The following is a 24619-nucleotide window of genomic DNA, read 5'->3' as shown; positions in this document are numbered from 1 at the left end:
CACAGCTGTCCACTTGTATAATTTACAGTGTTTTTAGTTGTACCTAGTGGGAAGAATAGGGAAAATTACGTCTTCTTCATCTTCCTGGAAGTGGACTCTCTCTTCTCAGGGCTTTATCTCCTCTGATATGCCTTGGAGAGAAGTTCAGAGGGGAGGTCTAACCCCTGGATCTATGCATTCTTTTGTTTTTATATCCAGCTGCCTGGTTCCTACCTGCTCCCAGGAAAGCTTAGAATTTGGGCTTGGGGTTCAGGGTCCTCCTCAGACTGTCCCAAAGACCATGTTTAGCAGCTGGCCAACTGTTGTGACTGAGCCCTCCTCACAGAACCCACAATTGACATAGTTCAGACTTTTGTGCTCTTTAGATGAAAAATGTTATTGAAATTCTGTTATTTAAATTTTAAAAATGACTTTGTTTTCTTGGGAAGTTTGTTCTGTATTCTTGATTTTCTCTGTTTCGTGATAGATATTGATATTAAGGCCATACTTTTGGGGATAGCATGGTTAAACTATGCTTATTTTCTAAATCCACAGTGCTTGATATTATGCTAATATTGCAAATGTGCTTTCAATTGAGAATACTCCTGGAAATGGACCAATAATTGCCACATAAATACACAGTTCATATGGGATATTTTTTAGTTGCTCTTGGCAAATGGGACAGACTTGCTTATTATTAATTACATTTAATCCTAAAGTAAGGGTAACAGTGACTGCAGGACTGGGTCTCTGCAGCAACCATTCTCTAAGTGTCGTGTTTCAAACTGAGCTCTCAGAACAAGTTGCCATAGGAGGCCGGCCTGTTGGGTGAAAATTCCCATCAGCTTCTACTGCGAGTGCCATTGAGCCTCCTGAGATTTAGAACTGTGCCAAGTGTTGGAATATTGCCATTTGTAAATTTTTTAAAAATGTTGGATTTGCATTTGAAAAAATATTGAAGTGTGTTCATGAAGGCAGCTTATATGTACTGAGCTATTCTTTTAATTCCACCCAGAATATGAAGTTCTTATCAAGTTCTGGACCTCCTTCCACCACACTTACACACACACACACAAGCAAGCACAGAGCTGCCCTGATTTGAAGATTTTGGTAGTGTGTTTTTGTACAAGGCATAAAAATATATCTCTGTAATTACATGATATTTAGTGATTAGATAATTATGGATAATTGCATAGGGTAGTTCTAAGTGCTAAAGTGTTATCATAAGATCTAAAATGTACAAATTGCATAATAATTATTCTTGGGAGTTATTTGGTAATTTTAACATAATTATCATGTGATCTGCAGTGCATGTAATTAATGCATAATCACATGAATTTTGCCTTCATAACTACTTCGCCCTTGTTATAAAGTTCTTTGTCATAACATTTGAGTATAAATATAATGTAATTGGCTCCCAGATACAGTACATTAAGCCCCATGATAATTGCTTTCACAGTAACAATATCCCTTATTTCGTGCCAAATGTGTGGCTCTTAAGCAGGATGGGGTTAAGAAGAACAAATCACACAAGATATGCCAATGAACAGGCGGAATGGTGGCTGAGTGGTGGGTGAATATGTACACATTTGAGTGAAGAGTATCTTTGCTATGACCAAAACCTTGCTGTGTAGAAATTTGCCTCTTTTATCGTGGACAGAATCTCTTTTCTAACTGAAATGTGTGCCTGATTGAAGGCTCCTTGCTGTCCAGCCACGGCCAGCACCCACTATGCCTAATTTTTTCATATAGCAAAGTACCCATCGTATTTCTGGGCTATTAGTTTCAGAAAGCTGGAGTTTCTATAAGGAGAAGACCTTATTAGTAAACCACAGTGAAAGAGAGCTTTGGTTTATTGATAATATTGAGGGAAACCTTCCTAAATGGCAGCAATTACTCATGAGACTGAAACAAGAGCTTTGGCTCAACTTCCAAATTGACAATGCAGTTTTTGCAACTTTCCCCACAGGTTTCACATGGCAGGATGACTATACCCAGCATGTGATGGCCCAGGAACTCTCAAACCTTCCCAAAACCTACCCACAACGTCCTGAAAGTTCCAACCCAGCCAGGTAAGCAGACTTGGTTTATGTCTCCTGGCTGTCTGGCACAGCTGGCATCCATCCAGCCTGTCTCTTTTTCAGTGTAGCGAAGCCTCTGGTGTGGAGGTTTCACAAAGTTGGGATGTCTATAAGGAGGGGATGGGTGCTTCCGTCTCCACTGTGTCTTGGCCCAGGGGGAAAGATGCATTGGAGCGCCTCTCTTACGAAGTGCCATTCTCACTGACAGACATGCTCAAGGGTCCCTGCCCTAGCTCTTCCCGGAGGCCCTTGGAAAGTCCTGCATCTTCAGAGCCTTGCTTGAAAGCAGAGAAGTCAAGAATTTTCATTTCCCAGTAAGGCTTTATGTTCGCTTTATACAAAAAGCAGAATTAGATCGTGGAAGTCTTCCTGTTCCCCCAGCATAGCTACCTATAGGAATTGAATATTTAACCCCACACCGTGTCACTGCATCTTCCCTGCATGCTGTGAGGAAATTACTCATGTCTCCTCTATTCTTGCAGGGTGGAAACTGAGACATAGGGAAGTTGAAAACAGTCCAAAGACAACAAGTAAGCGAGCTGAGACTGTTTCATTCCTGAGCTGTTGTGCTCTTTTTCTTCGTGGTTATAAAGCATGAAAAGGAACTTCCCTAAAGGCTTAGTTGGGAAAGTCCATTTCTTCCTGAGAGAGAATTTTCTAAATCCATAGCCTTTGGTTAGAAAAATCTCTATAGCTGAATTTGCGTCTGCCTTTGTGTTCATGACCATCTAATAGATGAAGCAGCTAAGTCACCAAGAAGTTGATCTCCAAGTCCTGTGGGATGAAATGAATGAATACACGTAAAGAACTTGTACATACAGAATATGTCACCATATTAGCTCTCTCGCTGGCCAGACTGTGAGTTTCTTGAGAGTAAGAACTGTGTCTCTGTATTTCCTATGACAGTACATCTCCCTTGAATGCCTCGTTTGTCAAAGAGAATGTGCCACTATAGTCTGTGTGTGTAAGACGTTTCTGTAGAAAAAACAAAAACCAAACCCAAAACCAAAGTCGAACTATCTTGAATTCCCATTTTCATTTTGGATGAGTTCAAACTCTTCCCACTGCTCTTTAGATTACACCTGGGTATTTAAGTTCCACCCACTCCTTCTTCCCTCTTAGTGAAGATTTAACTGAGCGTGGAGCACCATCCCTAACAACCTTGCACTCCACTAAGAGAGGGAATTGGGCTGGAGAGCCCAAGAAGGTCAAAGAGCAGAGGGATAGGAGAGTCAAGAAAACTGAGCAAGGAATAACTCTCTATGTGGTCTAAATGTGACTGAAAAGTACAGCCAAGGTGGGGAAAAACCAGAGTATGGTGTCACCAAAAGCAGAGTGTGTCCAGAGAGAATGACTGAGAAATCAGACCAGGTGAGACCATGGCACAGACACCTGGGTCACTACATTCTTAGCAGTGTCAATAATGTCAGTTTTTTAGTTGCCAGTTTTATTATGAAAAATGGTACCTTTTATTTTTATTACAAGTGAGATTAAAGATTTAAGAGTATACATATATAAAGATTGGAATTTTATTCTATATGAATTTCCTGTATGTGATCTTTGTCCATATAAGTATTTTTCGCGTTTTTCTGTTTTGTTTCATTCAGTATAGAGTCTTTATATTTAAGACTAGTAACTTTCATTTCTCATACTTGTAGAAATATTTTTTCCAGTCTATACCATAGATGGCACTAGATATAGTTGCTAATGAAAACAGAGAGCTCTCAGCCCTCTATAGACTGGATTCTAGTTTCTTTCCTTGAGCTGTTGAACCTCAAGAAAACCAGTCATCCATCTCTAAAGGCAGCGTCCCATTCGGGGAGGACATGATGGGATAGTCTCCAGATTCCTTCCCACCCTCTCTGCCGGCTCTGCCCAGAGAGACGGGTCTTCTTGGGCTTCCAGTAGGTCCCCTTGACCTCGGGCTGGGGTTGGGTTTGGCCTGTGGGTGCAGCCCCAGCGTGGAGGGTGGGGTCCAGATGACAGGTGACTATTCTGCCCAAGGTCACAGCCCTCTCTGCCCTTAGCTCTGGTCCCGTGACTCCTCCCTCCTGTCCATCCAGTGGTTCTCCACCATAACCCTCGTTGGTTCTTAGTCCTGCCATGCCTTTGTAAATAGTTCCCTTAGTAAACTCCCAGGATATCCCATTTCAGGGTGCCGTCTGTTTCCTGTGGGGACTCTGCCTGATAGAGAGACTCAGCAGCCAAAATAAGGAGCATAGCAGCCTGTCGTCTTCCTGCTCAGCTGCTGTTCCTGCAGCAGTGTGTCAAGGTTACGTGATCGTCATGATACATGTGGAATAATTTTCATTCTTTTCATAAAGTTTCTGCAAATCTTTAGCATTGAAATGATCTGCTTCCTGGTATATGTATTTTTAATCTTTCTTTGTAGGTAAATCTCATGACACTTTCATTGTCTTCCAAGATTATTGGCAAAATATGCTCATAGTTTTTTATTGAGTGAAATTGGGGCATTTATATTTTGCAGAGAACTATCATCCTTTTCACAGGGATTTCCAAATTTGTTCACTTAGTGCAACACATGGTGTTTATTGTATTAGAATTCCAAAATCATCCAGCGTATGTGTGGTTGTCACTCCTTCGTCATTTTTAACTTTATTTTTCTCTTCACTCTTTCAACACAATTTTTAAAAAGAATTATCTCTTGAATATTCTTCTTTCTACTATCCTTAGATTTATTGTCTTTTATAAAAGTTCTTGAGTTGAACATTTTGTTCATCTTTTTATTTATTCATCTTTAAAAAGTAATGAAATCACCCAAGTCTCTGCATTTGCCTGTGTCATATCAGCATGATCCTGTGATTTCAATGTGTTCTCATCAGTTTTTGTTGTAAATTATATGTAATTGCAATTTCATATCCTTTGGGAACAATAAGCGTTTGTAGTCTTTTTCATTTTTTCATAATTATGTGTTGTTTTTAAACTTTAGCGTAAATTTTACTCCATTTTAGTCAGAGAATATTACTTGTTCAGTTTTTAGTTTTTGGAAATTTTGAGGTTTATACTATACTTTTATTAATTTTCAGTGGATTCTTCAAAAGGATATTATATCCACTATTTGTAGGGTAAAGATTTTTATATACAGTTTATAATTATATATATACATATAATTTGCAATTGTGTATAAATATCAATCATAATACTAAAAAATCAGTATGTCCTTATTTATGTTTGACTCATTGAAATTTCTTAGACACAAACTGTGTTTCCGTAAGTTTTCCTTTCATTGTTAATATATTTTGCTTTATACACTTAGAGGTCCTGACATTTAGCACATAAAGGTTTATATCATTTCATCTTTATTGTCAATCATACCTATTGCCATTTTTAAATGATGTCTTTGTCGCCTCTAATGTTTTTTGTCTTGGATTCCATTTTTCTAAAATTAGTATTGCCATTCCTAATTTTGGCCTTGTTTTTGCTGCCTAATTAATCTGTGGCCGTCCTTTAAAGTTTCACCCGTTGGACTCTTTCTGTTTTATCAGTAACATCGAATGCATTTTTGCAGCCTCCCAGACAGCTCAGTAAGGGCACTCACACCATGGAAGGCCCTGATTTATTTCTTTCCTCTATGGACTGTGATTAGTTTGCTTTTCCCATCTTTAGTAGTTGTAACTATGTATCTTATTTTAAATTCAATTTGTGGCTATTGCCCTTAGGTTTTCCAGATATTTTTAAGTAACAGGTTTATGTAGTTATTAATAAAGGAGTCCATATCTTCTGGTCCCCCACCTGAGATAAGGAGCTTGTGCTTCCCCCTTCTCCACTTTCCAAGTGGGGCTTCTGACCAGCATATCCCTAGCACCTGGAGTGCACCTTTCACGAGGCAGACATCCTGTTGGTATCTGTTGAATAAAGGAAGGAAGGAGAGCATGAACTATCTGCTGATGCTTTGAATTATTATCTGGGTAGCTACACTAACCAGGAATCTTGACCGACTTTCTTCATTCCAGGGGTGCATTTCTAGAGCATTCTGTGCTTGGTAGATTTGTGAGTATCCACAGTCGGCCAGTGAGAAAGTACTTGGCATTCTTCATTCAAGTCAGTTTATGTTTAGAGAGATTAGGGTCCTTGCCCCAAACCAATGGCCCATTCAGGAGGCAGAGATGAGTTAGAATGCAGTCTTCAGGGGGCCCTGGCCTGTTCTGGGCTGATCGGAGTGAGCATGCATGAGAAAGCCGGAAAGAGGCATGATGCAGACAGTCAGTGCAGCGACACTGGGTGTAAGGACAGAGCTGGAAGTGTTTGGGCATGCTGAGGACCTAAGACCCTAAGAATGCCCTTTGCCAAAGCTCCTGAGACAGGAAGAGATGACTGGGAGTGCCAGCATGATGCAATGAACTCCAGTAACACTGGAGAGAACCGTGACCAGAAGATTGGGTCAGGGGGGTCATGAGAGTTTTATGTGAAAAATAAAATGAGCCTGAAATCATTATTAAATAAGGTTAGGATTATTGAGAAAAGGAGTGAGAACCAGGTTCACCTGTGCTCTTTGCAAAGATTTTGTTCATAATTTGGATTTTTTTGCCTCCAGCTAATTGGGTAACAATTTAAAGGACTTCATATTATTTTGAGCCTGAAGGTCAGTTCATGTAAGTGGGAAAGAGAGTAGTGGAGTCCTAAGTGTAGAACACTTTTGATCTTTTAGAAGTAGAAGATATATATTTATAAAGTTTGACCTACTTCAAACCAAATGACAGGGCAAAAGTCAATTTGCAAGTTAATTGCTACAAAACCGCACAACATAATGATGAACACTCCCATCACTGTAACATATTACAGCATCACAAACAAATCTGCAAGTACCCACAGGCACACAGGGAAGATGAATAAGACAATTTAAAGGCACATTTATGAGGTGGTGCTATCTGCATTGATTAGTAATTAGTGAGAAAAATAGACGAAATACCAGAAAAGTACATTGACTTCAGTTAAATTACACTCTGACAACGTAGGACATGGAATTTCATGCATTGAAGAACGGTCAAGGGAACAATAGCCGTGACTGAGAATAGCTGTGGGGCCTTGGTGATCAATGTGCTGTTGAGTCTGAGCTAATATGACTGAAAAGCCATTAGAAATAAAAACAGGACAGTTTTATCAATTGAGATAGTTAAGCACAAATATGAAGATTTTCTGTAAGTCCAAGCTTTTATGAAATACATGCATATATCACACACCTAACATTAGGGATCTGTTCTTGAAAATCGGACGTTCTACGTGAAATCACTGCTTGGGAGCCTGTTCTCCATTACTTTAAGTGGGAAATCTATGATGAGTTACACACCCACCTAAAACCCCAATGGGTTTCCTAAAGTGTGTCTAAATCATAGTGAGTACCCACAGATGAGTAACAAGCTGTTGTGTTTTGATAAAAAATACTTAAATCATTGTTTCCTGGTCACCAAAAGTGGAGATGGCTATTAGCAAATGGGCACTTGATTTGCAGTAACACAGCCTCACCCAGAACCTGCAAAACACACACATAGACACACACACGTGTAGACACACTCATGCATGCATGCGTGGTGATGTCAGCCTGTGGTCACTGCCAAATTCCTTGTTACAATCAGAACATAGAGCATTCCCTTTGATAAAGCAGCATTCTTACTGTTTGGCTAGAATAGGGTATCCAGATCAGCCTGTCGTAAATGGACGTCATCCCTTGGCCTGCAGAAGTCAGGTGGCGAGCAGATAACAGTGCTGGCAGTAACTATACATGCTCACCACACGGGCATGTGGACCTTAGTGGTTGTCCTGTACCACTGAGGTGGCGAGTGTGGAGAGAAGCGGATGGATCTGGGTGTATTGTTTAGGTCATCTCGTGGGATGGTGTTGACGTGTAGGCAGAGGGAAGAGAAAAGCACAAGAGTAACAGTCAATCCTCTAGGTTTGTGGCTTAAGCAACCTGTTGAATGGTGTTGCCATTTACAGAGCTGTGTTGTCGATGGGCATCACTAAGCTATTTGCTTATAGCAATGTGCAAGAGGAAAAAGATAAACTGAGGGAAGAGCTCTTAAACTAAAGGGAATCTGGACTGGATCATTTGGGAAGTTCTCAGCCTATCAAGAGTGCAAAAGATGCTGATGGCAGGAATTCATTGTCAGGAAAGCCAGGAATGGGGAGGCCAGCCCTTTGCCAGTCCTTTACAGGGATCAAGAGGCTGGAGAATTCAATGACAGGCGTCTGTGAAGAGACACCTTCCTGTCTGATTTCCTTCCCCACTTAGGAGACACCCTGGGCCTTTTCCAGATGGGTGGTGTGCATCAAAGCAAAGTTGTCAATTGGGCTGCAAAGCTCTGGGTCAGCAGAACCCTCAGCACTGAAGCCGATGTCCAGGTCCAGGCTGTGAGATGGAAAGCTCTTTATGGCCCGGGCTCTGGGAAGCAGCCCTGTCACCTTTGGCCAGCTCTCGGCAAGCCAGGGTGAGAAGACAGGGAGCAAATCTAGACAGGAGCTGGACATTGAGGGCATTCCTTCCTACCCCGGCTTAGGTCCCAGGACAGAGTGAGTTGTGACATTGGTTTCCTGGTGCCTGTTAGGAGACTTGTGGCCCTGACTTTCTTCTGGTTCCCATGGCCATCTGGTCACTTTCTCAATGCCTTTTGTTTTGGCTGCACTTAGCCAGTGACAAATGTCTCGGCTGGGAAATAGGTGACTCTCTTAATGACTTTGAGCATAAGTAGGATGGTCACATCTGACTGCCCTTCATTTTGTCTCCCAGATTCCCAACATGACAGCCAACCTGTGTGTCTGTGGCCTTGTCCTCATGGCCCCCTCTGGACCCAGCCTCTTCCTTATAGGTACTCGGGTGCAAAGCCACATCCAGCTTCAGGATGAGCTTGCACCACACTGCCACACAGGAAATAAACAGAAAGTGTCCTCATCTGTCATTCCGGCTTCAAACTGGTCTGCCTGGCACGGTCCATGCACACAGATGGTGATCCAAGCGTGGCCTTTGGTAGTAACAGTACTACAATGTAGCAGTATGTAGCACTGTGTTAGTTTCCTACTGTGGCGAATTAGCACAATGTAGTGGCCGATTTCTTGTCTTACTGTTCTGGAGGCCAGAAGCCCAGCACGGGCCTCCCTAGGCTGAAGTCTAGGTGTCGTGGGGCTGGCCCCTTCAGCAGGCTCTGGGCGAGGGTCGCTCGTGGCTGTTTGCATCTCCAGAATCTCCCCCCCCTTGGCTCCTGGTCTGTCCTCCCAAGCTGGAACTCTTTTTCACATGACATCACTCTGACACCAACCCTCCACCTCCTCTTCCTCTTTTAAGAAGCTTGTGATCACACTGGGACGCTAACCCAGGATCATCTCTGCATCTTAGTGTCAGCTAACTAGCCACCCAATGCCTCCTGCCCCCTTATCTACCGCGTGGCGCTGCGCCTCCTGTTGCTGGGAAAGTGGCTTTCACGTTTGCTGTGATATCCTGCCTGCCTTGCTTGTAAAGTGGTCAGTTCTCTGTTCTACTGCCCCAACCTCCACTCCCGGCTGCCAGGGCTCCTTACAGCCCCGTCCGGTCAGACTGTTCCTGACTCTTTGCTTTGCCCTTGCTGTCTCTGTGCCTCCATTCCATTTCCCGAGACCTCTGGCCCCTTCCACATAGACCTCCAGCCTCAGGCCTGCCGAGCACTGCTCCTCTCTCTGCCTCTCAGACTCTCGTTGCACTTGTTGTAAGTATCAGCTCTTTCCTGTATATTAGTGTCTCCTGTAACATACTTTAGGGCTGGCCCTCTTCTCGGGGTGGCTTGTCAAGTCCCCACAGTGGCTCTGAGGTATGTCAGGGCATCAGGCTCAGGAGGGTGCATGAGAGATTCAAATCCTGGTTAGTGAGAGCTAAGGAGGGTCGGACCTTGCCACCTGGCCACGCATCCTGCGTGCATAATTTCTCTCATGCTCCTGCAGTGGTGTCCAGCACAGGGCCGGGTGCCTGATCACCATCCAGCTGACATGCAATGGCTCACAGTGTTCTTTTGCTTTTCAGGACCTCAATGCAGAGTGTTGATAATGAAAAGAGATACAGTCAGGAGGGTGACATTGCACTAGCCAAGGCCCTTCAGCGCTACCTGCCGTACCTGGAGGCCCTGTCCCAGGCCACCACCTCGAACCTGCTCCCCAGGATGAAGCATGGCAGACCACCATCTGAGGTGACCCTTAGCTTACTCTGTGATCTGGGATGTGTCTGTTGCCTGCTGTGTTGGTTTTCTCTGGGTGCACATACAGGGAATGCTTCCTAAGTCTTCAGCCTCTCTTTGTTTTTCTCCTGTGTCCCAGGCTAGTGGGTAGTATGGTGAGGGACAGGGACTGTGTGCAGACAAATGTCCCTGGAGCCCTTTTAGAATCACACACCACTCCCCCCGCCACGTCCAGCAGTGGCTGCCTACCCACCATCAACACTGAGCCAATCAGTGGTCCAAGCCACCCTTACCAATGGTGAGGGTCTTTCGGATGTCTTCTTTGGGACAGGCACTGGAGAAAGCCCACCATCTAAAATATGGCATGACGCTTGGGAGGCAGCACAGAGCATTGTTTCCTCCCTTTAAGGAGAGGACCTGCATTCACTGCCTGAACCCAGGACAGCAGTGGACACTCATCTGTGAGGGAAGACAAGCTCCCTGAATTTGGCTGGAATTAGGTGGGCACAGGGTGACCAACCATCGTGGTTTGCTCAGGGCTGTCCTGGAGTGAGCACTCCAAGTCCTGCGTCCAGAACACCTCTCCTTGCCAGCACACCTGCCTCGGTGTGTGCCCTGTGTGGGCGAGGAGGGCCTGGAACCAACTGACTGGCCCTCGGGGAGAAGTTCCCTTTACACCAATGCTGAATCTGCCCTGGGGCTATCTCAGAGTGCGGGAACATTCAGAAGAACACTTTAAAGAAACAGAATTAGAAATCCCCATGACCTTTTACGTGGAAAAGCATGCATGATTTTTATAACAACTTGTTAAACCGGAGTTGCCAGACTTTGACTTGCCTGGACACAGGCAGAGATGTGGGGCTACAAGTGACCCTCAGCCAGACGACCATCGCACGTCCTGAGGATGGGATTTGGGGCGAAGTATGGAAGCCCTGGAAGGTCCTGGGTGTGCTGGTGTTTGACAGGGATGCTCACACTTCTGTTTTGCCAAGCATTAGTTACATCAGCTGAAATTTGACATATTTTTGCTTCTAAGAGTGACACTCGCTGGCTGGCGTGAGGCTGGGGGTGCTTTTCACTTCCTCAGAAGCTTCCCAGTCTCCTCAGAAGATGGCTGGGGCTCTTGGAAACACGTGGGAAGAAATTTGATCCACTTATTTGATTATTTTCCTGTTACGAAGCCATTGAAATTATGTAAGCCGACTCTGGGCTGGCATTTCTGGCAACGCATACACACCAGTTCCTTTGAGAGGCCACACGGCTGACGATGCCTCACAGAGTCACCTTAGGATCTTAGTGACCTTGGAGTTGACACATCAGAAGAGAACTCATAGAAGGCTGTAGCCCCACAAGGAGATGTGGGCTAGGTTAAGAAGCTGGTTCATTTCTGCCTCTTAGGGGCAAACATCAGAAAAAGGACCTCTGTTGTCCAGCTGCTCTCCAGGATGCTCGTGTGGCGCCCTCCTCGAGGCCCCTCACCATCCAGCCTCCTTGATACGGAGGTGCCTCACAATAATGTTGGAATGTGGAGGCCCTGTGAAGAGTCCAGCACTGGCCCAGCACTCATGCTGAGGCCACAGGGGTTTCCAGAGACCCCAGGTCACGTTTGAGAGCTGCTGGGAGCGCTGTCCTGCACAGCTCTTATTCATGTTTCCCCGAGGAAACAGCGGCGAGGTGGGTCCCTGGAACCGCTGCTGAGCCTCGGGAACCTGGAAATGTGTTTGCCGAGTTCTCAGAATCCGTCCTAACGGCACGGAGTGGGGTCTCAGTCCTCACAGATGAGCACAGGCAGCCGAGTGCTAGAGCCCCTACAAGGAGAGAATGAGACCACAGAGGGACAGTTCTGCACTATGCTTCACCCATGCCCACCCCAGCCCAGGTTGCTGGCCAGACTGAGAGGCATGGTTCAAAGCCTTTCACATGAACCATCAGCCAGCATCTCAACATGGGCCTGACCCTGATTCAGCAGGGTCCACTTAACACTTTTTTTAAAATGTTAAACTTAAGGTTTTTTCAATTCATTTGCTGGTATTGACTAAGCACTTTCTATGACCCAGAGGCTCAGCTAGACGTTGTGGGGTGAGAGATGGATTCCAGAGAGGAATCTCTTCCTGGGGGAATCAGCGATGGGCAGACATGGTGGGAGAGATTCTGGACGTTCTAGAGCAGAATCCTGGCAGTTTCAGGAGCGGGCTCAGAACCAGCTCCTCTCCAAGTGCTGTGTGGCCTTGGGGAAGCTACTTAACCTCTCTGTCCTCCAGGGTCCTTGGCTGTAAAATTGAGCAATAGTGGTCATGAAGTCGTTGTGAGGATTAAGCGAGAAAATATATGTAAAGCTCATGGAGAAGGGCTCACTTGATAGTAGTTATTATTATTAATAATAAAATAATCTTTTAAAAACAAAATGACAATTAGGTCAAGAGTCTGAAAACCATCTGCTGGATTCTTAGTGGATTTCTTGACTCTACCGAGGAGAATCAGAGGAAAGCAGCCACACTCACAAAGCATATTTAATCAATATATCCCAGCGCCTCAGAATCCCCTGGAGCCGTGGGCTGCTGCCCCGGCCACAATGCAGTGCAATACAGATTTCATTTGTTTACTTCACAACCCAGTAGAGACCGACATTTCTCCCAGTCCTCTGCGTATTGGTGAGTTAAGTACATTCCGGTACAAAGTCATTGTTTTGTCCTCCTGCGTTGTCCCCTGTTGTGTCTTTATCAAAAGGATGTGATACTTTGTGCTCCATCTGGCTACTGCTGTGGGATCTCTGGGCTCCTATAATGGAGACGTCACATTATGTCCCTGGGTATTGGATGCGAGTAATCAATAAAGAGGAACCCATGTGCAGTCCAGAGATGTGTTCGAGGAGGGAGAGGAGAGAGCGGTTAAAAGTTCCAGAGACTCAGAAGAAGTTTGAATGAAAGGAAATCAGTTGAAATTTCTCTGTGAAGCAGTTTAATGTGTTTTCCCCCAACTTAACATGATATCCAACAAACCAGACTTATGTCCTCTTTGTAAGCTACAGAAACAGAAGAGGAAGGGGCGCAGGTTCCAAGGCATGGCCCGCCAGCCTCAGGGCAGTAAATGAAGCGCTGACTGCAAAGAGCATTTGGTTTTGTACAGTGGAAGCCTCAGTTGTTCACTTCTGAACTCATTATCATGTTTCTCTTTCAGTTTCAGTTGTTTACTAATTTAGCCCTCATGCTAAAACTACAGAGTCAAATTTAGAATAGAATTTGCTCCCTGGACAAGGAGCGGCATGAAATTCAACTGGAGGGAGTATTAAATGGGACCCCCAACTCTCTGCCGTATGCTCTTGCTGTTAGCACCCCAATGTGAGTAAAACAAGAGGTTTGACATTCGGCGTTAGAGATACATCGCAGCAAATTGTAGAAACTTGTTGAAAGGGGAGACTTTGGTTGCCTGTCAAGCAGTTTGTACCATGAGCATTGGGACGTGCTGTGGGTAACATCTGTGAAATGGCGAGGAGCAGCTCCTGGGGGAGGGAAAAGTGCTGCTGCTCACAGCCACTCTCAGGGTACTCACGGGACAAGGGCTTCTGAGGTGGGTAGATCATCCTCTTGCATCCATATACTAATCAGTAGAGTTTACTGCGGAGTCTTTCCAGTCCTGACTCATGTACGGTGTGATTCCAACACCAGGAATCTGACATGTGTCCTGGGGCCGTTCTCAAAGCAGCCTACCCAGCACACATTCTGGCAGAAAGTGTGATGTGTATCTTCGCACGGGGCCGGTCATCCCTTCAGGAGCTTATTCTCGAGGTGGCGGGAGGACTGAGCTCTTGGGATGGGGGTCCATTACCTCAGATGCTACTCTGCAGTCTCTGGGGTGCTTGGGAGGGGAATGGCATCCTGTCCCTGCCCACATCCCTACCTGCTCTCCATTTCAAGGAACAGACATGGGAAAAGGGGGTTGGTAGGGTCTTATTAAACATCCTTCACTAACCACTTGCTACCTTCCATCAAGTTTGGCTTCTATAATCTTTAAAACTCCCACCCAGTAAGATGACTAGACAGTGTGGTTTGTCTGGATGGCGCTGGTTTATGCCTGTTGCCCCATCATAATTACTAATAAGTCCTCCTTTCCCTCTCAGAAATGTTCCAGTTTGACTAATGAATTCTATGTTGATCCTACCACACCGCCATCTTAGCATGATAGTCACAAGGATTATTCAGAAAATGAGCACTTGGTGGCATTTTTGGCTCAGGTATTTTTCTTCTATGTTAAGATAGATGCTTCTCAATATTAAAAAATATGTGAAAACCTAGAACTCATTGTTTTCTCTGTCCAATGTTTAAATGAGGAGAAAGCTCTTTGTCATCTCTCTAGTGAACAAAGGCTGGATAAAGTACAAGATGTCCACGATCAAATATCACCAAAGCCACTGTGCAGACTCTGTCGCCAAATGAGTGCAGCCAGCTGAGGTTTGGTCAGTGTTTTCTGATCCCCCTCTGCTCTCAGTTGATGAAATATTTCAGTTGGAAATTTAAGCTGTATACACTGATGGTCTTTCAAAGTGCAACTAATTTCCAATGAATTATTTTATAAATCATTTTTTCTGTGTATCTGTCATTAAAAATCTAACTCTAGCTTAGAGAGTCAGAGAAATATTGTGAATTTATTATCTTTAGAGGCTTTAATACTGATTACTCCATAAGAGAAGCCGGAGGGAGTAAAAATCACACTACTCCTCTTAAATCAAACCAATAGCTCAAAGCTCTGATGCACTAATTGAGCTCTTATTGATCATGAAATAAGTGTAATTATTCCTTCTGTGTTGTTGTGGCGGAAACCAGCTCCTGCTTTTATCGACCACAGTAGCACTCGTGAAAAGTCCTTGTAGTCAGTATAGAGAACATTGTAAATTCCCAATTTACTCTATGCTATTGAAGAGGCTTAAACAGAAATTCATCACTTGGAAATACTATGAATTAACTGTTTTATTTTGGAAACATTGTTTTAGCATCTTTAATGCACGAGAAACTTTGCTGGGTGCTGGAATTGAAGATAAAAATTAGTCCTGCCCTCTGGGACTTTCGAGTCTTAGTGGATAAAGGAGACAAAAATATATAGTTGAAAATAGAGCAAGTGCTATAATGGAGAGAATGATAAAAATAAAGGAGATGCTTGAAGCAGATGGGCATGTGGGGCAGGGATGTGTCAGAGAACAGATGTAGGAAAACAACTAGAAGCAACTGGTTGAAGATGTTTAGATGGACTTAAAGGTCAAGAGACCACCACAATCCTACCCTGACAACATGAACAAGCCAGGTGAGCTACTAAATCTTAACTTTAGAGATAACCCTCAGAGGGCCAAGGATACAAAGAAACATGAATGAACTAAATTCCAGAAAGCAATAAGCTTGTTCTAGTGGAAAAGAGACCACCACTACTTTCATGCAGTCTGGAATCACCCATAGGAGAGATAGGAAGAATGCAGCCTAAATTTTAAGGAACTGTTGACAGCACATGGAGACCGACATGAAGGGTAGAATCCACAGAGGCAGGCTGCATAGGGCCCTGAGTACGTGAGACAGAATACGGAAGGGTGGGAAAGGGAGGAGGGCTGAGAGAAACCCTTACAAGAAACTGCAGGCTTTTCTGACCACACCTCAGCAGCCCTCTGAAGGCTTGGAACAAGGCAGCACGGTGGAGAAAGATCTATCATATAGGTGCAGAAAGCCAGGACTTGAGAGGGAAAAGAAGTCTTCAGCAACTCATGAATTGGCACTTGGGCTGTAAATCAGAGAGAGAGCTCCCCTGGTTCAGGAAACTGGCAGGTGTCTGCAAAGTATAAAGCAATCCTTGGAGTTGCACTGGGGCTTTGATCCCAGCCCTGCTGAAGAGAAGGTCCTGATCCTGCCCTCAGCATAACTGTAGCCACAGTACTACGACTGAATGACTGAATCTAACCCGTTTCAGCTACAGATTGCATCAACTCAGCCCCCACATCAGCCAACTGAGAGAAGAAGGGACATGCTATTTTCAGGGATAGGTATTATTCACTTCATTATTTATTACTCTTTTATGCAAAATTTCTAGCATACAATCCAAAATTGGGAGACACACGAAGGAACAAGAAAATGAGTCTTATGGTCAAGAGAGTAAAGAGTCAAGAGAAGAATACCCAGGTATGTTTCAGTTGTTAGAATTGTTAGAAAGGGACATTTTAATAATTAGGGTAAATATATTAAAGGATTGAGTGGGAAAAGTGTAAAACATATAAATGGACAAATGGAAAATTGCAGGAGGGAGATGGAAACATAAAAGAGAACCAAATGGAAATGCTAGAAATGAAAGTAATAAGATCAGCAATAAGGAATTCATTTGATGAGTTTAGTGATCAACTAGACACAGTAGAGAAAAGAATCAGTGAATTTCAAGACGGGTCAATGTAAATGATCAAAAATGAAACATAAAGAACATGAAAGGAGTGCAAGAATGAAATAAAACATCCAAGACATCTGGGGCAATATCAAATACTCTAACACATGTGTAATTGGAATCCTAGATGAGAAAAAGAGAGGGAATGAGACTGAAGAAGTAATGGCTGGAGTTTTCCCAAAATTGATAAAAGTCATCAAAACATAGATCCATGCTTAGTGAATGTCAAGCAGGACAAACATAGAGAAAACCAAATCTAGACATATCATAATAGAACTGGGAAAAACAAATAAAGAGAAAATTTTTATCAGTTTGCCTGAGGGAAAGAAAGTCACATTTCATCTAGAGGAACAATTATAAGAATGAAGTCCTACTTCTCATTAGGAGACCAGAAGACAATGGAACAACATCTTTGAAGTAATGAAAGGGAAAAAAAGCCTGTCCGTTTAGAAGTCTATATTGTTCAAAACCATAGACAGAACAGGGAGAACGTGTCTCTGGAAGAGCTGTACTTCAGAAGTGCTAAAAGAAGTGCTTCAGTGTAAAGAGAAGTGATGTCACGGAGAAGCCCATATCTGCAAACAGGAATGACAAGAACCAGAAATGGTAAATCTGCGAGTAAATGTAAAAAATACACACACATAAGATACATCAATTCTGACAAAGACTATTGGATATTCAAAGCAAAGTATAAAACTGTGTTGTGGGATTTATAGCTTATGTGGAAGAAAAATATATGACAACAAAAGCATGAAGAGTAGATAGGAATCCTGGAATTATACTGTGGTGACTTTCTGTTCATTCATGAAGTTGTAATATTATTTGAGGCTAGACTGTGATAAATTAGAGACATACATTATAATTTTTACAGCAACTATTTTCAAAAATAAGTAAAAATAGGTATAGCTAAAAGTCAATTTGGGGATAAAGTGGAATGTTAAAAATGCTTTATTTATCCATATGAGAGAAAGAAACGAGGAAGGAAGAGAGGAACAAAGATCACGTGGGTTGAATATAAAACAAATATCAAGAAAGTAGAGTTAAATCCACCCATATTGATAATTACATTAAATGCAAATGGACTAAACCCTCCAAATAAAAAAGCAGAGATGTTCACTCTGAATAAAAACCAAAAACAAGTTTTAACTATATTCTACTACATCCAAAGCACATGAAATAGAAAGGCTTATATAGGTTGAAAGTAAAAGTATGGAAAATATATACAATGGAAACTCTAAATATAAGAAAGCTGGTGTGACTATATTAATATTAATCAAAGTACACTTTAAGATAAATAATGTCAGAGATAGAGACATTTTGTAATGACTAAATGGTCACTTCATTAAGATGACATAGAAATCCTTTTATGAACCTAATGGAAGAGCTTCAAATACAAAAAGCAAAAATATGAGGATATTGAAGAAAGAAATATACAAGTCCATAGTCATTTTTAGAGATTTTAACTCTCCTCTCTCAATAACTGATTATACAAATAGACAAAGTATCAGTAAGTATATAGAAGATTTGAACAACACCATCACCCAAATTAACCTAATTGATATTTATAGAATGGTACTCCTAAAAACCGCTGAATGCACATTCTTTTTAAGTACACACAGTATTTCCCAAGATTGATCATATGCTGGGCCATGAACTAAATCTCAATAAATGTCAAAGGATCAAAATCATGTAGAGAAAGATATTAAAAGAAAACTACAGATCATTATCCCTCAGAAATACAAAAGCGAAAATTCTAGACAAATTTTAGCAAATCAAATCCAGCAATATAAAATAAAGGATAATATGATCAAGGGAGATTTATTCCAGAAATGCAAGATTGGTTACATTTGAAAATTAATCAGTATAACTTATTATATTAACAAGGAAAAGAAAGACTATATGATAATCTTAATAGATACAGAAAAAGCATTTGACAAAAGCCATTATCCATTCATGACAGAAACCTACAAATAGTATTATAGTGAATGAGGAAAGACTGAATGCTTTCTGCTTAAAATATGGAATTAGACAAGGATGTCTGCTCTTACCGCTTCTCTTCAGCATTGCACTGGAAGTCCTAGGCAGTGCGATAAATCAGGAAGAAGAAATGAAAGGTATCTAGGTTACATAATCACCTTTGTAGCAAATTTGGTGAAATATACAAAACAGCTGCTAAAATTAATAAATGAGTGGAGCAATGCTGTAGAATGGAAAATAAATATACAAAAATCAATTGCATTTCTATATACTAGCCACAAAAATTAGGCATTGAAATTATAAAAATATCACTTACAATAGCATCAGAATTATGAAACAATTGAGATAATCTAACAAAACATGTGTAAGGCTTTGTACACTGAAAATTAGAAAACATTGATGAGAGTAATTAGAGATCTAGGTTGGTGTCAAGATGGTAGTGTTGGTGGAATCTGAAATCACCTCCTCCCATGAACACAACCAAGTTACAACTTTTCCTGGAACAATTGACCCTCAAAGAGGACAGAAAACTGAAGAAAGAGAACCCCCACAACAGGGGACAGTGCTAGCTGAGGCAGAAGAGGCAGAAATTCCTGTCTGGAGAGAAAAAAAGCCACCTTTGTGAGCCATGGAGCTTTACAGCTGTGAGGGAGCAATCCTAAGGTACACAGCCTTCCCTGGAGGAGTGGGAGATCTGAGCAGGGGTGTGTTACTGCTATTAGCATCCTGCAGACTCAGCACAACTGAGACGAGTCTCATAATATCTGGCTTTGCTGGCTGTTAACTACAACGGGGAATACCCCTAGAAAAGCTGTCAGACATAAGTGGAATAAAGTCATCTCTTAAATGACCCACACATAAATTCACCTGTTTCGGAAAGCAACCTAAAATCACCCGAAAGGTACAAAGTCCTTTGGTGAAAAGAGACTCACCTGATAGGCCCTAGGTGCATCTCAGTGAGAGTTGAGATCTCACTAGGGGCTGAGACATTGGCGGCAGCCATTACTGTGACCTAGTACAGGCATGCTGACACAGACCCTAGCAGACGCCATTGGAGTTATTCCCCTGGCCTGTTAGCCCAGGATCTGCCCTGCCCACTAGAGCACCAATTTAATCCATCTCAGCCAGGGAAGGCAGCCTGCCCTAGGGACTGGCCCCACCCAACAGCAAGCCCTTGGGCTACTCTTTGGCCTGCATAGATTGGGTGCTTGGATCTTCTACAGGCAGGGTGGTGGGTCCACCCCTATGGGCCAGGGTGGAGTACATGGGGTGTTGGTGGAGGGTGTGAGGGCCTCTGCAGTGGGTTGACTGGGTCCGCTCCAGGGGGCTGGGATGTGTGTATGGTCCAGGACTGTGTTGATGGTGTGTGTGAACCTGTGGGCCATGGGGCTTATCAGCAGCAGAAGACCTGTCCATTTCAAACAGCCACATAGGGGATTAGCCCTGCCTTCCAAAGCCTGAAAAATTGAATGCATCTGTTCCTGGGGCCGGCCCCACTCAGCTGCAATCCTGAGAGAGTTAACAACAGCCTTGAAGGCCAGAGGCCTATAGCAATTGTAAGCCCCTGAGCCTATTAACCAGCCATGCTGGGGGGCCTACTCACTTAATAGAAAAACTGCAACAGGAATGTGCTATTAGACATTGCAGCCAACTGTGGTGAGGCTCCCCAAACACAATAAAGTGGCTGAAGGATCCATAGCAGCCCCCTGTAGCAGAGCATTGCAACCAGGAAGCCAGGGGGACAGCCTAGACTCCTTGGGCACCAGCAGCAAGAGCAACAGTGCCACAACAGAAGGATACATGTAGCCCACATAAGAGTCACTCTTGGAACATTTGGAACTGGTGATGAGAGGGAAGCACACTGCTGGGCCTCACAGGGCATCTCTTCAATAAGGCCACCTCTCCAAGATTAGGAAATGTAACTGGCCCACCTGATTCATAGATATAAGCACAAAGAAAGAGGCAAAATGAGGAGGCAAAGGAATATGTTCCAAGTAAGGGAACAGGACAAAACCCAGAAAAGGAACTTAATGAAACAGAAATAAACAATCTACCTGACAAAGAGTTTAAAAAAAAAATCATAAGGATGCTCACTGATCTTGGGAGACGAAGGGATGAAGAAAGTGAGTATTTCAACAAAGAATTTGAAAATATAAAAAAGAATCAATGAGAACTGACGAATACAATAGTGGAAATGAAAAACTCACTAGAGGGACTCACTAGCAGAGTAGATGATACAGAAGAACAGATCAGCGAGCTGGGCGAAAGGCTAGAGGAAATCACCCAAGCTGATTGGATACAAGAAAAAAGAACTAAAAGCAATAAGAACAGTCTAAGGGAACTCTGGGACAACATCATGCACGCTACATTTGTATTATAGGTGTCCTAGACGGAGAAAGGAGAGACAAAGGGGCAGAGAATCTATTTGAAGAAATAATAGCTGAAAATTTTCCTAACCTAAAGAAGGAAACAGACATCCAGGTACAGGAAGCAGAGAGAACACCAAACAAGATAAACCCAAAGAGGCCCACACCAAGACACATTATAATTAAAATGTCCAAAATTATTCCCAATTATCTTTAGATAAAGAGAGAATCCTAAAAGCTGCAAGAGAAAGGCAATAAGTGACATACAAAGGAAACCCCATGAGGGTATCAGCTAACTTCTCAGCCAAAACCTTACAGGCTAGAAGGGAGTGGCACAATATATTTAAAGTGCTGAGGGGCCGGCCCTGTGGCTGAGTGGTTAAGTTCGTGAGCTCCACTTTGGCAGCCCAGGGTTTTGCCAGTTAGGATCCTGGGCACGGACGTAGCACTGCTCATCAGGCCATGCTGAGGCGGCATCCCACATAGCACAACCAGAAGCATTTACCATCAGAATATACAACTATGTACTGGGGGACTTAAGAAGAAGAAGAAGAAGGAGGAGGAGGAGGAGGAGGGGGAGGATGGGGAGGAGGGGGAGGGAGAAAGAACAAGATTGGCAACAGATGTTAGCTCAGGTGCCAATCTTTTTTTTTATTGGGATTATAATGGTTTATAACATTGTGTAATTTTGGGTGTACATTATTGTTTATCAATTCCTGAATACACTTCATTGTGCTCACCTCTAGTAGTCTAATTTTTTTTTATTAAGGTTACAAAAGTTAATGTCCTTGTGAAATTACAGTTGTACATCATTATTAGTCATGTTGTAGGTACACCACTTCACCCCTAGTGCCCTACCCCCAACCCCCTTTCCCCTGGCAACCACCAATCAGTTCTCTTTGTCAATATGTTAACTACCACCTATGAGTGGAGTCATACAGAGTTTGTCTTTCTCTGTCTGGCTTATTTCACTCAACATAATACCCTCAAGGTCTATCCATGTTGTTGTGAATGGGACGACTTTGTCCTTTTTTATGGCTGAGTAGTATTCCATTGTGTGTATATATATATATATATATATATATATATATATATATACCACATCTTCTTTATCCAATCATCAGTTGCTGAGCACTTGGGTTGATTCCATGACTTGGCTATTGTGAATAATGCTGCGATGAACATAGGGGTGCATGGGACTTTTGGAATTGCTGATTTCAGGTTCTTAGGATAGATACCCAGTAGTGGGATGGCTGGGTCACAAGGTATTTCTATTCTTAACTTTTTGAGGAATCTCCATACTGTTTTCCATAGTGGCTGCACCAGTTTGCATTCCCACCAACAGTGTATGAGGGTTCCCTTTTCTCCACAGCCTCTCCAACATTTGTCACTCTTGGTTTTGGATATTTTTGCCATCCTAACAGGTGTAAGGTGATATCTTAGTGTAGTTTTGATTTGCATTTCCCTGATTATTAGTGATGATGAGCATCTTTTCATGTGTCTATTGGCCATTCGTATATCTTCTTTGGAGAAATGTCTGTTCATGTCCCCTGCCCAATTTGTAATTGGGTTGTTTGATTTTTTATTGTTGAGTTGTGTGAGTTCTTTGTATATTGTGGAGATTAACCCTTTGTTGGATAAATAACTTGTGAATATTTTTTCCCAGTTAGTGGGCTGTTTTTTTGTTTCAATCCTGTTTTCCCTTGCCTTGAAGAAGCTCTTTAGTCTGATGAAGTCCCATTTGTTTATTCTTTCTATTGTTTCCTTCATGTGAGGGGTTATGGTGTCTGAAAAGATTCTTTTGAAGCTGATGTCAAAGAGCGTACTGCTGATATTCTCTTCTAGAAGACTTTTGGTTTCAGGCCTAATCTTTAGGTCTTTGATCCATTTTGAGTTTATTTTAGTAAATGGTGAAAAAGAATGGTTGATTTTCATTCTTTTACATGTGGCCGTCCAGTTTTCCCAGCACCATTTGTTGAAGAGGCTTTCTTTCCTCCATTGTAGGCCCACAGCTCCTTTGTCAAAGATTAGCTGTCCATAGATGTGTGGTTTTATTTCTGGGCTTTCGATTCTGTTCCATTGATCTGTGCACCTGTTTTTGTACCAGTACCATGCTGTTTTGATTACTGTAGCTTTGTGGTATGTTTTGAAGTCAGGGATTGTGATGCCTCCAGCTTTGTTCTTCTTTCTCAGGACTGCTTTAGCAATTCGGGGTCTTTTGTTGCCCCATATGAATTTTAGGATTCTTTGTTCAATTTCTATAAAGAATGACATTGGAATTCTGATTGGGATGGCATTGAATCTGTAGATTGCTTTGGATAGTATGGACATTTTAACTATGTTTATTCCTCCAATCCATGTGCATGGAATGTCTTTCCGTCTCTTTATGTCGTCATCGATTCTTTGAAGAAGGTCTTGTAGTTTTTGTCGTATAGATCTTTCACTTCCTTGGTTAAATTTATCCCAAGGTATTTTATTCTTTTTTTTGGGATTGTGAATCGGATTGAGTTCTTGAGATCTTTTTCTGTTAGTTCATTGTTAGCATATAGAAATGCTACTGATTTATGTATGTTGATTTTATACCCTGAAACTTTGCTGTAGTTGTTGATTGTTTCTAATAGTTTTTCTATGGATTCTTTGGGGTTTTCTATATATAAGATCATGTCGTCTGCAAACAGTGAGAGTTTTACTTCTTCGTTGCCTATTTGGATTCCTTTTATTTGTTTTTCCTGCTGAATTGCTCTGGCCACAACCTCCAGTACTATGTTGAATAAGAGTGGTGAAAGTGGGCACCCTTGTCTTGTTCCTGTTCTGAGAGGGATGGGTTTCAGTTTTGTCCGTTGAGTATGATGTTGGCTGTGGGTTTGCCATATATGGCCTTTATTATGTTGAGGTACTTTCCTTCTATACCTATTTTATTGAGAGTTTTTATCATAAATGGATGTTGGATCTTGTTGAATGCTTTCGCTGCATGTATTGAGATGATCGTGTGGTTTTTCTTTCTCATTTTGTTAATGTAGTGAATCACGTTGATTGACTTCCGGATGTTCAACCATCCCTGTGTCCCTGGTATAAATTCCACTTGATCATGCTGTATAATCTTTTTGATATATTGCTTTATTCGGTTTGCCAAAATTTTGTTGAGGATTTTTGCATCTATGTTCATCAGTGATATTGGCCTGTAGTTTTCCTTCTTTGTGTTGTCCTTGTCAGGTTTGGGGATCAGGGTGATGTTGGCTTCATAGAATGTATTAGGGAGTGCTCCATCTTCCTCTATTTTCTGGAATAGTTTGAGAAGGATAGGTATTAAATCTTCTTTGAATGTTTGGTAGAATTCTCCAGAGAAGCCGTCTGGTCCTGGACTCTTATTTTTGGGGAGGTTTTTGATTACTGTTTCTATTTCTTTACTTGTGATTGGTCTATTCAGATTCTCTATTTCTTCCTGATTCAGTTTGAGTAGGTTGTATGAGTCTAGGAATTTATCCATTTCTTCTAGGTTGTTCAATTTGCTGCTAGGCCCACCGTCTCCAGTGCACGGGTCGGTGCAGGGGGTGCCCAGACTTCCCGTGGACGTACTTGGTGACTGGGTGGAGCTCCAACACCCTGCTCTGTGGCCCGGGGGGAAGCTCCAGGGTCCCGCACCCCCCCCCCC

At 42.6% G+C, this 24619-nt stretch overlaps 1 protein-coding gene across 1 annotated transcript in view; it reads left to right on the top strand.

Annotated features, from left to right (window-relative positions):
- PTPRN2 (protein tyrosine phosphatase receptor type N2) overlaps nt 1-24619 on the top strand; it is a 738567-nt gene that overhangs the window by 142164 nt on the left and 571784 nt on the right. Inside the window, exons 3-4 of the mRNA XM_046668847.1 lie at nt 1949-2051; nt 10066-10228. Of these exons, the coding sequence (XP_046524803.1) occupies nt 1949-2051; nt 10066-10228 (266 nt within the window). The remainder of the gene's footprint in view (nt 1-1948; nt 2052-10065; nt 10229-24619) is intronic.

Source organism: Equus quagga, chromosome 8 (genome assembly GCF_021613505.1).
Source record: "Equus quagga isolate Etosha38 chromosome 8, UCLA_HA_Equagga_1.0, whole genome shotgun sequence".
Lineage (NCBI taxonomy): Eukaryota > Metazoa > Chordata > Mammalia > Perissodactyla > Equidae > Equus > Equus quagga.
This window is presented reverse-complemented; position numbering and strand designations above follow the sequence as displayed.